The following is a 15,372-nucleotide window of genomic DNA, read 5'->3' on the forward strand; positions in this document are numbered from 1 at the left end:
GACGCAATTCTCGCCATGCAACACGTGCGCTGGACACAGACGTGAGACTATGGGCTACCAGGCCCTGCAGCTCAGACTGGAAACCTGCACATCTATCTCTCCTGCTTCCTGTCCACATTCTCTGGGTCCAATCACAGACTAGCTTCTCCAAAAGGCACACCCGGATTGTTGGTCTGATTGGTTGAAGGACTATCCAAAAGCGTAGAGAGTCATTTGAATTATGCCCAATGATCACGCCTCTTGTGCAGTAGAAATAAAGCGCAGACTCTCCAGACTAATGTTCAATCTTAAAAGATTGAGCTTAGTGGTGATAACCAGACTACTGTTAGCCTACAGTGCACGTAGCTTGTGCAAACGCTCCTCATGTAAATAGCCAGTCATTTAGCATGTCACTCAGTGAAAATCACCCAATCAGGCTCATGCTGTAAGGTCACAGAGACAATGGAATATCCACCGAGGCTACCTGGAAAGGAGAGCTGCCGCGTCCGTGTTTTATTCATAACCAATCGGCTCTCACCTGGAGGTGCAGGTGTGCATCCGCTTTGATTGATGGTTTGCTGCCAACGCCGGGCAACACGCAGGGTTTTCGGGGCACGATGAAGTGCTCGTGCTGGGGCAATTCATTACGCCTCCATGAATATTTACACAGACTATTTAATGTTTCTAAAAATGATGCTTTATCAGACTCCTCGGCTGTGCCGTTTGATGACACCGGGCTGTGCTAGCCGCTCATTATCCGACTGCACACCGCTTCACGTCCTATATTCCACTGCCTCGGGCGAAGGCAGAAAGGGTTCATTAAAACAGGAACATTTTAATCCCCTTGCCACCAACGAGGCCAAGACCCAAATCAGACGGCAGGCTATCCAAACATTCTCACCTCTACATTTCACAGGCCTAAGTGACTATACTCACCTCAGATGAGGGGGAAAATAGGAAATGATATATAGAGACCAAGACACACACACACACACACACACACACACACAGAGACACACAGACAGAAAACACACACACACACACACACACACACACACGAGATAGAGCGTAAGAGGAGGAAGTTTTCTAAAAGGCAAGGATTTGACAGTTCTAGTTGAGAGGTTTGGGTTGCGTAAGGTAGGGAAAAGACTGGCTGTTATCAAGTCTTGAACATTTTCCGTTTCTATTCTATTTCGTCTCTTCCCACCAGAGGCTCTGCGAGGAAAGGGATTGGTTTCTGGCTGGGATGTGTGGTTTTTTTTCCAGCACTTTATCAGACCAGCAGACTGGCCTGTGTCAGGGCCAGATTACAGCGTTGCGGCGGGTTTGACTGACAGAGCCGGGCCTAAGCCAGGCCCCGGGGGACGTAAGGATTTGTGAAGACTGCTCAGACGTGTGTTTCCTTCTACTACTCTCTCCCGGTCTGGATTCCCCGGTGGTGTCTTGGTGAAAAACCCTTCTCTGCATAATTTAATGGATCACTCCCCCTTTCTCTCCTCCTTTGTCGCTGACAGAGGCCGAGCCTTTTCCTTCTTCTCACCCCTGCCCTCATTGTTTTTGAGGAAAGGTTAATGGGCAGTTTGAACAGGAAGTTAATCCTGGGCAACACCTTGTTTGTATGGTAATTAGCAGCATGACTGCAGGAGTATGCGTAGACCGAGAGCGCTCGGTTGCTTCACTCCTTAATGTTCACACACACACCTCTGAGCGCATACCTTGAGGCGGCACAAAAGCCGCCGGTGATTAGACGTGGTCACTCATGTCCTCAATGGTGCTCTCGTGCTCTGTTGGGTCAATGGTCAGCCAATGGAGCGTCAAATCGGTGACAGTTTGTAGTCTTGGCCATTTTTGTATTTGTAGACCAAGAAAAGTTCATCATGGTCAGACCTAATGAAAATGTCTTGATCTTTCTTAAACCAGATAGAAACACAATCTCTCTTTCTCTCTCTCACTCATCCACACACACACACAGACTAACATTGGTTGATAAATTAAATGTTAGCAATCTTCACAGTCATGAGTGTGAAACAGTGTGTGTTAAGAGTAATTAAGCATAATACAGAGTATTAAAATGTATGATGTGTGCTAATCGGGATTCATGCTGTGCATGAGGACAGGAAGCTCATGGATAGAATATAGCAATGTGTTGCAGAATATAGCAATTGATTTTAAATAAGGATCCCTGTAGATGCATTTTTAATGTGACACACACACACACACGCACTAGTCATTTCAGCAGTCACTGGGTGTCTACTATTAAGAGATAAAACAGTGCCCCCAGGTGGACAACTGCATTAGTCCAGGCTGGCTCTTCTTAGATGAGCCTATGCAGGTCAAAGCTAATATTTCAGGTGAAAAGCTGCTGCTATTAAATATTGGTTTATCATTTGCATATTTATAGATTTATAGCTTATGCCTTTTTGATTGGTAGACATAATTCTACATAGCAGAACCGTCATAAGAACTGAATGAAGTTGTGAATGCAAAGCAATGGGGTTTGCGCTTGACCATGGTCGAGCATATGAGGACATACTGTATGTACGACCATACAACAAAGGTCTAAAACTGAAAGCGTATTTACACATCAGGCTATTCTAGGCAAGAACACAAGAGCACACTGTTTTTGCCTCCACAGTTTTTTTTTTTATTATTTCTTCAGTTTTATTACACATTACGTAAGAGTGGTGAGATTCATGGCAAAAAAATAGTCTGATTTTTTTTTCAGGTCACCACATGGACCATTGCTCAAGGACATGTTGAACAGTGGTCATTCACACCTCCATGAGCAAAACCACTCACTCCATTCACAAACACAACAAAGTGGATTCTCAACTCTATTAGTGACATTCATTTCGACACACAACAAAATGAACCACAATTTACAAAATATGCATCTTTCAGTATCACAACTGTACAAAGGTTGGTTTGAATTCTCTGCAGATGTAGGTAACCAATTTGAGAGATCTGGTATTGGCACACAAAGAGGAAGAAAGAAAAAAACAAAAGCAAGCATCCTCAAAAATCAAAACAAAAGGACATTTCTTGCTGTAAATGAAGCTCATCTTAAAGATGGATTAAGTAGTTTACAAAATCAAGTTCCAAAAATGAAGCTGTTTTGGGTAACAACTTTCTTCGCTTCAACTGTGTGATCCGCACTTGTGTTTACAAAATGATCACCCAGTTTCTCAGTTACTTTTTAATTGGCCTATGTGTTGTGTGTGGTTCATAAAATAGCAAATAAGGCAAGGGCCTCAGAACATGGAAAATTAGATTTAAAATGAGACGATTCAAATCACTGGTTCTGGGCACAACACATATGATCCATTATTAAACCCTATATCTCACAGAAGGCAGCCCAGGAAGATTCATAAAGAGAATTTGGTGAATAATATATTATATATTGCTTCAAGACAACCCAAAAATATGAGTGTGTTTGTTCTGGGTTTCAAAAATACAGTATATAACTGTTCTATGGCAGCAAATAGATTTTTTTAAAAGCGTAACTGCATTTGATATAACCATCTGAAACTGTCACTGTCATGGAGTGATTTGCTCACATGTCCTTGTTGCTCTAAAAAAAAAAGACCACAAATGAAATCTCATGCACCATCGTCAGGCCATTTTGGTGTGTTCAAGAGAACATGTACTGGCTAAACCCCTCAGAAGAGGGGTCAGTACTGCATGATGACCCCTGAGAACCCTCTCCTAGGGTCCAGTAAGACCAGTGGAAGACCAGTCGCCGACGTTCTCTGTAGCTTTTGCAGTAAATCCTCTCTGATTTGATCATAAGCTTTCAAACCGAGGCGAGTGAAATCAGTACTTTATCCAAGGGTACAGGACCGCAGAGAACACCTTATCCCTCCTGAGCACATTTGTTTGGGGCTCAGAGTTCTCATTCTCATCACTTCCATAGTCTTTCATCATGCCCATCGTCAAATACTTGTCACGATTAATTCAATCACTTTGAGGCCTTGGAGACTCAAGTCACTGCCATCACTGGACAATGTCAAGGCTGCACAATACAGTATTAAAAACATGTCGACCAAGAGGACATGCATTTTAAGGGTTTCAGCAAATTATAACAATAATAATAAAACAAAATAAAATAAAATAAAAAATCACCACCCACAAATGATCAAAGCCTTGAAAGTTAGATATTAGATAAAACAGCAGGCCATTATGAGTCCATGACATTCCCGAAAAGGGAGCATCCAGTACACAGTGCTAGATATATAAGAACGCACCCATAAACGTGCTGGTCCTTCCCCACACTTAGCATTACTCCCTCAAGCTGATTATAAAAAAGTCCTCTTCCTGCAATAAAAATACAGACGTGTTCAAATTCAAAGACTAAAACACCCATTTCCAATCAGAGGGTGACACTGGGTAACATCTGAGTTAAGGTCATTCTTTTTGTTTAAATCACAATTTAACTTAGTTGTGTTAACTCAGAGGACAAATTAAAATCAATGCCCTTTTTTCAACCATGAGATTAGATCATACCAGTTATAGTTCGCTAGAGATGAAGGACCAACACTTTGGGGCAACTGGCACCAAACAGGAGATAAAGCTTATTTGTTTCCAGAAAACAATTAACAGGGGGCAAAATGAAAGAAGAAGAAGAAAAAAAAAAGATTCCGAAGAAGATAATAATTTAGTGTAATGTACAAAATACATTTCTTTAACATATTCCATCTGATGCCATACTGCAAAGGGAAGCATTATTCACATAAGTATACACTTTGTCTTGGACTTCTTCTTCTTCTTCTTGCCCTCCTTGCTCATCTTCTCTTTGTGTTTCCGGATTTCCCGAACTAATGTGTAGAAGGCATCATCAACACCCTGGAGGAGGAGGAGGAGGGGGGGGGGGGGGGACATGGAAACGGAACAGTGAGACAGAATGAAAACTCAGGTCAAGTAACCCTCCACCCCAGAAAATAACAACAGTAGAAGAAGAAACCAAATTAACAACCCGAATCATTAAGATCCATTCCACCTCATCACCGCCAGATAGATCCCAGTAGATTGTTTGAATAAGGAGACAGCCCCACGACCTGATGCCCCAGAATTGCCCCTTCCCCAGTTGAAGTTGGGTCTTTCCCCCCTGTCACCTGACAGGTGTGGGGGAGGGTGGGGGGGGCGGGGGGCGGTTGCATACACTTACCCCCTGTCACATCACAACACATTTTTTTAGCTTGATGCAGCGTGGAGTCTTTTCTTCCTTGCTGATCTTTTTCAGCCGGTGCTGTCTGATCTCCCGTACCAAAGTGTAAAAGGCATCCTCCACTCTCTGCAGTGCGAAACACAACTCCCTTCAATGTTAGGGGACACCCAGCGGCATGATATGGCCTCCGGGCAAGAAGGGGAGGGATTTTACAGTACAGGGCCAGCTAGGAGCAAGGCCTTAGAATAATAGTTTAGAGCAGGGACGCTGAACTCAAGGACTTGAGTGAAGGGAATAAGTGGGACATGTTCAAATATTCATTTGAATATATTCAGGCTGTGTAATTCATACCAAAACAACATCTGTCAGGGTGATGATCTTATGGCATACAATTTTGTTTCTGATATTTAGTGACTTACCACTTCCTTTAGTGACATGCCATATGGACACAACCATAGTCTGTCTACGCAATTGTTGTGCAATTTTCTTGTCACTCATACAAAGTGATCGCAAAATATTTCAAAGGAATTCAAGCAGTGCCACCATGTAGCAGTCCACCATAGCCCAACAAGAGGGAAAGAAACCAAATGTCTGGAGCTGTTAATTTGGTTGGCATCCCCAAACAGAGGCCGACTGATTTTCAATTTAAATGCTTGGGCTCGTAGCTGAGGACAGAGGGACTGGCATTTAAAGGGCAAAGGAGATTATTGTGATGCCAAGTGTAGCCGCAGCTGCAAATGACACCTCTGTGTCTGCAGTCTTGAAAAGAGAAATTTAGTGAGATGGATCGCCATGTCCCCAACACCTCACAGAGATGAGATTTTCAACACTGCAGACAAGCAGAGAGAAAGAGAGAGAGTGAGAAAGAGAAAGAGAAAGAGAGAGAGAGAAAGAGAAAGAGAAAGAGAAAGATAGAGAGATAAAGAGAGGGAGAGAGAGAGGAGAGAAAGGGAGAAAAAGAGATCTGGCTGCTGCAATAAATAGCATGAGCACCACCATTATAACCCCAAACTGAGTGACATCTCTGCTACACACACACACACACACACACACATACACACACACACACACTTTCCCCAAGCTCAGATTATTTATTGCGTGAGCGCAACGATCACCCCGAGAAATGATGGCTATGAATGTGATTTTTATTTCCATTCCTTGCTATGATTGTTTTGCTTGATTTATCAATACCCCCGGTCGTTACATACCCATAATGGTCACACCAGTGTTTGAAAATGACTGTGCGACAAAAGAGCATGCACCACCATAACGACAGGCCATGAATAAAAACACCCCATTAGCGATAGCTCTGCGCCCATCAATTACTAGCAGGCCACCCCGACAGCCACCCAGTGCAACTGGCAGCACAAATCAGCCAGCCCAGCAGTCCATCGCTATGCTACCACCACCAACCGCCACACCTCCGTATACCACCTGAGTTTATTTGTTTTTTAAAGATATAATGCTTTGCAAAGTTTCAAATACTTTGCTCTCCTAATTAGTTTTTTTAAATGTTTTTTTTTTTGGGGCGAAAACTCAATAAACTCAATGCAATTTGAAATTACCCTGCAGATTCAATTACTACAAAATGCCAGGGGCATTTTGGAATAGTTAATATTCACATGTTTATTCATGTCGTGTCACTAGGCTTGCGTGTTGTGTGTGGGAAAATGACAGACACCACGAGACCACGATAATGAGGACTAGAGGAGGACAATGAGCCGACGCCGTTTATGGATGCAGGAATAAATTGCCACTGTACCTAAAAACCACAGCAACAAACACGCACACACAGTGAGTAAGTTGGGTGCTCACTTAACAAGTAAAGCTATTCACCTATAAAGTTAATATCCGGCTTAAAGAGTAAGCCACTGTATCTGTTGGCTATACCAGTATAGCAGTATCCATTGCCATTGTACCTCAAAACCACAGCAAAAAAACGCGCACACACAGTTGGATGCTCACTTAACAAGTACGGCTATTCACCTATAAAGTTCATATCCGGCTTACAGAGTAAGCAACTGCATCCATTGGCTATACCAGTATGTGAGGTAAAGATGGCACTCTGCCACAGTCAATGACACTTTTCTTTTTTCACTCAACTACAGTGCGTCAGTAAGTGTTTGCTCATACCTGTCTCGTCTTGGCTGACGTCTCGATGAATGGGATCCCGTAACTGCGGGCCAGATCCTGGGCCTGTTTGGTGTCCACAGTGCGGGACGGGAGGTCACACTTGTTTCCCACCAGGACCATGGGAACGTCCTCCGAGTCCTTCACTCTCTTGATCTGCTCCCTGACAACACACACACACACACACACAGACAGTAAATCATACTGTATTCACATACATTACTATGGTCTGTCCATACAGTTATGGCATAGTTTTACACACAGTTTAACATTCACACACTGGCTTGACTATAGCCACATGTACTGTAGTCTTTTCACCAGTTTTCATCCCTGTCCACTACATCCGGTATATGCAATTTTCAGTTAGATCATATTCAGACATGCTTCGGGTCTGGAATCAATCAACATCAGACCTTTTGACTCAAAAAACATTCTTGTATACGCAAGTATACTTGGCTGAGAAGCCTGATTTACATATGTTTTACAACATCATACTGCACCTTTACTCATCTCAGCATCCACAGAGACGTAGTACAACCAGATATTTAAAAGCAGCAATGGGCATTATCAAAGCAGCAATACCGGTATGTATTATCAAAGCAGTAATGTGTATTATCAAAGCAGTAATGTGCTTCACTGAAGCTGCAATGGGCATTATCAAAGCAGAAGTGGGCATTATCAAAGCAGCAATGGTCATTATCAAACCAGCAGTGGGCATTATCAAAGCAGCAATGGGCATTTCAGCTAGCCTGGCTAGTGCTACCACTTCTCAATGAGACGTAGTCTGGGAACCAAACGTTCATTTTCTCGTATTGGAAAAAATGCCCAGATCCGTTATTACTATTTTTTTTCAAATACAAACTACATATCTGACCATTAAGACCGAAATGCATACATTAGTGATGATCAGATATGATGCCCCTATATTACAATCAGTAAAAAACACACAACGTAAGTCTTCAAGGCCCATGTCTTGACCTTTATAACTTCCTGGAACCTATTTTCAGCCTTGTAAGTTAATAAACATCAGAAGGTCAAATTCATTTACTCCGTTAGCATGTAATGCATTACACCCTCCATTTCTCAACAGAGGCAAAAGTACCCTGTCAACAGCCTCACTGGACCTCCAGTGCAGGCATTCAGACATCCAGGTTTCCAGAAGCCTTTAAAAGATCACCAACAACACTAACAACCAAACTATTATGCATCTTTTTAATTGTTAGCCAAGTTTAATAAAGGCTTTTTGAAAGAATATCCTTTTGAGTGCCTCAGACTAACTACAACATTGAAATCTCGTTTTGGGTCTCTGAGCTGATGAGCACCAGAGGAGTACATCTCCTCTTACACCCAAGGAGCACTCCAGGTAAAACCAATGTGTGGATTCACTCAAGCTATCATTTGAAACGTATCTAGACTACACCTCAAAACAACAGACACACAAAGATTCCCCCTTATGGGCAGACTGAATTCTGGCCAACAGTATGTTCTACAATAACACTGTGGGAAATGGGAAATGAAAACATCCAAGCCTTGACAATAAACTGAATAACTAAACATAAGCACAGAGTTCTCAGTCTTAACTACACACGTCGCCCATATCCATACCTTGGCCATGTCAGTTGCGATTTCAGCGATAAGGAAATAAGTCAATACAGTTTCTTTTCAGTGGCCATGGGGCTTGCCCTTTGCCATACAGAGTCTGTCTTTTGGAGTGATTACCTTCAACAGGGATTAATATTCTATTGGTCTCTACCTTTGATATGGCTCGTGCTTTTAGAGGTCATGTGAAATAAATATTTGCTTACATTATGTTTGCAACCCTACATAATAGCTTTGCATTGCATTTTTTTTTAAATTGTATTGTATAAGCTATTCCAATGTGTTCAACTTCAATTCTATTGAGCTCAAATTGACCCTTACATCTAAGCAATGATATAATGAAGGCTTTTGGCTGTGCTTGTTGAAGGCATTTTAAACAAATAGTTCAGCAAACACAGCTTGGCTGTGTGGGCTGTACTTCTAACTTTTTCACATTGTAAAGCAACTGACCGAATTTCCATTTCCCATGACTCTTCTACATGCTGAACAAAGGATGACAATATGGCCCCTAATTAATGGGAGTATGCAAATTCATCCGTGCACATTTTGCGTGTTAAAGTGTACATATAATAACTGAGATTCTATGGAAGTTACAGAACCTAGTCCCTGTTGCGTTAACTGCATTCTTGTGACCACTTTCTCATCTGTTCCATGGGTTCCATGGATTCCATGCGGGTAGCTAGCGCCTCACCTATAGTGATGAATGTCCTCGAAGGACTTGGTGTTGTTGATGGCAAAGACACAGAGGAAGCCCTCCCCTGTCCTCATGTACTGGTCTCTCATGGCGCTGTACTCCTCCTGACCTGCAGTGTCCAAGATGTCCAACAGACACGTCTCTCCGTCAATCACCACCTGCTTCCTGTAGGAGTCCTGTGGAGAGGGGAAGGGCATACAGAGACAGAGGGACAGCAGAATGAAGGGAATGCTTCTCTAGCCGACTATTGCGGACACACTTGAGGTGCGTTCAAATTTGGCAAACTGTGGCGAGCGTTCATGGTGAACATGTTTTTCTTTTGACAGTTAAATTTGAATGATTTGGTGTTAACATTCCATCGGTAGAACTGCATTGTTGTGTTCGTCAAACTCACATCCAGTTCCACTGTATGTTCGCGGAGCACTACCACCTCAGACTCCGATAATTGTTAGCAAATGTTCACCAAAAACTCAAGGCTAACGGACAACTGTTTGCAAGCGTTCGCCTATGTTTGTGAACTTGAATGCACCTTTGGTATGTTATGTCATCTTAGTGTCTTAGGGTATAGATAAACTGTGTGAGGAATGTGGCATGGGTCTGCTTTTCAGCCTCTGTGTGACATCAACCAGATTTTGTTTCTGTATGCAAAACGTTTATGTTTCTGTTTTTGTTGCCTCTTTCACAAGTGGTTCTATATCAATTTCATAATTAATCTATAGCCATGCAACATTCATGAGATCATACAGTTCATTATCAGTATTCCTTTCCCATACCATACATCCCTGTGTTATCTTCATGTATTTATTCTCTTTGTGTGTGTGTGTGTGTGTGTGTGTGTGTGTGTGTGTGTGTGTGTGTGTGTGTGTGTTTGTGTGTGGTGCCAGTACCAGCAATCAAGACTATTTTGAGAAATAAATACTACAGAGACAATATATAATATAATGAGGGTAATGGTTGGTTGCCAGAACCTAGATCCAGAGTAATCATGGATCAACATATCTTTGAATCGCAGGTGCTAACTGTATCTCTCCTCAACAAATGAACCCTCCACCCCTACCATGATCTTTGGACACATATGCTATATCTGTCTTTTAAGCACTGCATGCTCAGATTTGGTTTTTTTTAGTGAAATGGCTACTTGTTGAAACTGGTTCCAACATACACAGAGATGTTATCACGCTGTGTGGGCTAGCGCCATGTGAAAGGTGAGACAATCCCCTTTTGAAGGCAAAAGCTCAAATGGGCCGGCTTGGCACCTGCCCTGTTTTCAACCAGAAAAACCGGCCATCATTGGTGTTTTTACAAGACATTTTTTGAATAGCTACATGAGGATGAGATTCCCATGCCTGTGTTATGCAGACCGAGTCGCTCAGTCACTGACAGACCAAAAGACACACACAGACGTTACCTCTATGGTGGGGTCGTATTCGTCCACAAAGTGGTTCTGGATGAGCTGGATGGTGAGCGCACTCTTGCCAACGCCACCAGCTCCCACCACCACCAGCTTGTACTCTGTCATCTTTCACCTGAGGGACAACACAGACATAGACATGCAGTTTGCATTTACCCTACAACAGCGCACATGATCATAGTCCAGCTAAATCCATTAGGGAAGGTACAAGAATTCATACCAAAACTGTTAAGGTAGCCTACAGGACATTAGGTCCCGTAGACTACAGAAGTGTACCAAATGTAACAAATGCACTTTTAAACAGTAATCAACATTAGGATGTTTTTAAGTGCGGACCATGTTTCAAATTCAAGTTCATACACAAACATAGTAGGTGGCTGACCATATGTCAGTTTACTTAATTACCAAAAAAAAGCATTTACATCTTTTCAAAAATATATTGTAAATATTGACTTCAACACCAGGGTACATACCAAATCGTGATATTTGTTTGCTGTTACACCCCTAAAATACATATCTGAGAGGGGTCTGCGTGTGTGTGTTTCATCACAGTGCATACAAATCAAATGTGAACATATAGTTGATATGATGCTCCCTGGTCCTTCACAACTTACAAATGACTGAACCTACCAAGTTGCAAGCATCACTTAGCCACCTAATTGTTAACTCCTTAAGTGTCTAAAATGAAAGCAAAACACTGAATGGTATGAAAAATGTCTCATTAATTCGATTTAATTAGCCTCTCCTAAATATATTGTATCAAGTAGTATTCTTCGAATACTGGAGTACCCAAAATGCTCAATTGTATTAACACCACTGTCAAGGCCTATGTTACGTAAGCAGACTCCTTAAAATACACCGGTTACAAAGAACGTGTTGGAGAATTCGTGGCTAACCAATTGAGTTTCAGGAAATGCTTCACTAGTTTAAGGGTCAATCGCAAGAAGCTATGTTGCCTGCACCAGATACAATACAACTACAAATGTAGCCTTCATGCACCCCAAAGTTCTAAGAATGAAGAAATCGAAAGCTAACCATTGATTGGCTGAATGACACCCTTATACACCAAGTAGTTATTCGCCAGCAAGGTTATGTCCTTTCATGTATCTTAACTACTCTAACATATCTGTAGAAACTCTTAGTCGATATCCTACACATTCACATAGCATACTCCGCCGTTGATCGTCACCCTTTTTTAAGGAGATTTATAGGAAATTGAAGGAAATGTTGGCCTATTCTCTGGTAGAATCAGAACCATGGCCTATGCATGGCTGCTTAGTTTATGTACAATAGGAAATAGACTGCGACGTGCCAATAAGTCAGTAGCCTAAAAGAGTTAAAGACAAGAGTTTGGCATGCTCATGTCAGATCTCAGCGCTGGTTAAATCAAATGTTGAGCCCACCGCCATGAACACTGCATTGAACTGCATTGCAGGGCCGGACTTTTAACATCAGGGCGTAACATCAGAACTAAATTGTTTCAAAGCTGCACATAATAGTTCGAAACAACCCGTAGCCAATCAGATACAAATGTAACGCAACAGCCCTGTAACCAACTGTAATGCAACAATCGAAAGATCGAGTATAAAAATGCACTGTCCCCTTTCCTTTACCTTTGCTGTTCCAAGTTCCGTGTCCGAAGAACCAATAACTCAAGCCCTCAGTCGTCTTCTTTGACACGATCTCGCCATCTTTGAATATAAATGTAAACTATTACAATAGGATTTTCTTAAACGCGAATTTGACATTTGAAGATTCACAGAACACACATAGGCCTAAATGCCTACAATCACATAGATAGTTGATTTTTTCCCCTCGCTATAATTCCCCCATTTGGCCTGCTTTCTCTTTTTCGGCACGACGGAGGAGGTTGGCCTGTACATAAATATGGGCGGATACACCATCGTAGCGTAGAGCAAAGAGCACTTACCCAGATATCCGAGCTTCCTAATTCCAGGTAGCCTACTTTCGATACAACAGTCTGAGTCAATACGCTTCATACACCAAGGAATTTAGCCTACACCGTCCTGCTTCTTCTTAACATGAAAAGAGCTCGGTCTTTCATTGTGAGGAGTGCCTCTATTGGCAGCCTGCGGATATTCACACCATTAGTCGATATTCTTTCACTGTGAAGTCATGACAAGCGGGTGTTATGAGCAGTTTATTATCGACGGTGCACTAAGGAGATTCTTCTAAATCATCACTGACAAGACAAAGAGATGTGCATGTGAATTGTAGCCTATCGCTAACTTGTCGACAATTGGTAAGCATAGTTGGTAAAGTGGCTGCTAATTTTCCTCACACCTCCAACACACTGTTAGCGCAGTCAGCCACACACACTGTCGGCGGCCATTGCCTACCTCGTTGGGTTTAAATAGGCTCTAAATATAACTGGAAAGCGGCGAAATACGTCACAGCCAAAGGAGTAAATGATTGGTCAACAGTCAATCCATAACCTACGCTACTATCAATAACCTACGTAGGCTATTTATTAGGCCTAGGCATGCAACATGAAATAAATGTTGCATGTTAAAAATGTTTTAATCTTGATGATTACAGCTTACAGCCCATGAAAACCAAAATAGTGTCTTAAAATATTAAAATAAAGAAATTATTATACAGAAATGTTGGTTTTTTGAGTCTTTAAACTCTAGTCTGGTTCAGTAAACACAATCATGGAAAAGACTTCAGATTTGATAGCTGTTCAGAAGACACTCACCTGCCAAGGGTAAGCCACAGGATGTGAGCATTCACAGAGTGTGTGAAAGCATTTTCAGAAAAGGTGTGCAAGCAACAAGGATGACATGTACCTTGAGAAAATTGTCAAAGTCAATTCAAGAACTTGGAAGAACTTTACAAGGAGAGGACTGAGGTTGGAGTCTGCATCAAGAGCCACCATGCGCAGATGTGTTCAGGAAATGGGCTTTAAGTAGCACATGCCTAGCCACTCCTAAATCAGAGACAAGGTTAGTGTTATACTATTTGCCTGAGGAAGATCCCACTGTAGGATCGAAACGTTGCCTTAATAAAAAGTGTATTTTTGGAGCTTACCCAGTGTGCGGACCAATCAATTAGGCCTACATTGTCTACCACTTTTTGTCCGGCACCTGGATTATTGGTTCTGTGGATGTGCGCACCTCAACCAAACGCCAGTGTTATACCTGGGCCAAGGAGAGAGAACTAGATTTGTTGCTCAGTGGCCCAAACTCCTCTTTTCACATAAAAACTAATTTTGCATTTCATTTGAATAGGCCTACCAGGGTTCAGTCAAGGTTGTAAGAGCCTGGATGAAGAGTGGAGAGGCACAGAATCCAATTTGCGTGAAGTCCAGTTTGATGTTTCCTGTCAGTGATGATTTTGGGATGCCAGGTCATCTGTTGCCTGTAGTGTTGTTCCACAGTGGGGGTTTTTTAATTATTTTTTTTATCAAGTCCAGAGTCAATGCAGCCTTCTACCAGGATATTTTAGAGAACTTCTTGCTTCCATTTGTTCACAAGCTTTATGGAGATGCTGATTTCCTTTTCCAGCAGGGCTTGGCATCTGCTCATAGTGCCAAAAATTCTAGTAACCGGTATGCTTACCATATTACTGTGCTTGATTGGCCAGACAACTTGTCTGATCTAAACCCCATGGGATACTGTTATGGAAAATGAGAAACAGCAGACCCAACAATGCAAACGACCTTAAGGCCCAATCCCAATACTCATCTTACCCCTTCACCTTACCCCTTCCCGTTCCCCTTGCCCCTAGCCCTTGCCTCTCAGAAGTAACCTGGGCTTCCATAACGCCTCAGCAGTGCCACAGCTGACTGTCTCGACACACTACTACATTGATGCAGTGATTTACAATGGCACAAGCTATGAAATAAGGCCAATTTGTTTTATGGGGTATATACTATTCAGTAGGAAACCAGTATGCATTTTGACCATCATTCCATTAGCAATTGAAAAAAAAAACCCAGCAGGCATTTGTTCAAAATCAATTGCATGGATGCACAAAAACAATTTGTTCAAAATGGCGGACACAGCTTTAATGATGTGCACCAGTGATAAGATTATATGAAGTTTCAACAAACAGTTTGAGAATTTCAACAAGGACAATTTTAAGTTGGGTTGGGTCTTTTCAAACTTATGCCACAAGGGGTCAGTATAGGTACACAGTTGATTTCACAAATCGTTGGGGCAGCCCACTGAAGCTTCACACAGGTCACCTTGCAATTTGTGTTTATAATGGTAACTTGAAAGAAAAAAAAACTCCTGTGGATGAATGTAGTCTTTGTTGCAGTAAATCCCACATGTTTCCCAAATCTGGTTGCGGTTAGGTGTTGTCGCGTACATTTGCCCATGTAAGCACATTGAATTGGCGGGTTAAAAACGGCTTTACATTTGGTAGCCT

At 42.1% G+C, this 15,372-nt stretch overlaps 1 protein-coding gene across 2 annotated transcripts; it reads right to left on the reverse strand.

Moving 5' to 3' along the window:
- Nucleotides 1–2,599: 2,599 nt before the first annotated feature.
- On the reverse strand, nucleotides 2,600–12,852 carry kras (v-Ki-ras2 Kirsten rat sarcoma viral oncogene homolog). Of its 2 annotated transcripts, XM_062548205.1 has the most exons (6): nucleotides 12,591–12,852; nucleotides 10,975–11,092; nucleotides 9,564–9,742; nucleotides 7,277–7,436; nucleotides 5,144–5,269; nucleotides 2,600–4,821 (listed from the first exon to the last, which is right to left on the reverse strand). In XM_062548205.1, the coding sequence occupies exons 2-5, from the start codon at nucleotides 11,083–11,085 to the stop codon at nucleotides 5,150–5,152; spliced, it is 570 nt and encodes a 189-aa protein (XP_062404189.1). In that variant the 5' UTR covers nucleotides 11,086–11,092; nucleotides 12,591–12,852; the 3' UTR covers nucleotides 2,600–4,821; nucleotides 5,144–5,149. The 2 variants fall into 2 exon arrangements, with proteins under 2 accessions (XP_062404189.1, XP_062404190.1); XM_062548206.1 differs by lacking the exon at nucleotides 5,144–5,269.
- Nucleotides 12,853–15,372: the final 2,520 nt, after the last annotated feature.

This window comes from Sardina pilchardus, chromosome 10, assembly GCF_963854185.1.
Source record: "Sardina pilchardus chromosome 10, fSarPil1.1, whole genome shotgun sequence".
NCBI classification, from domain to species: Eukaryota; Metazoa; Chordata; class Actinopteri; order Clupeiformes; family Clupeidae; genus Sardina; species Sardina pilchardus.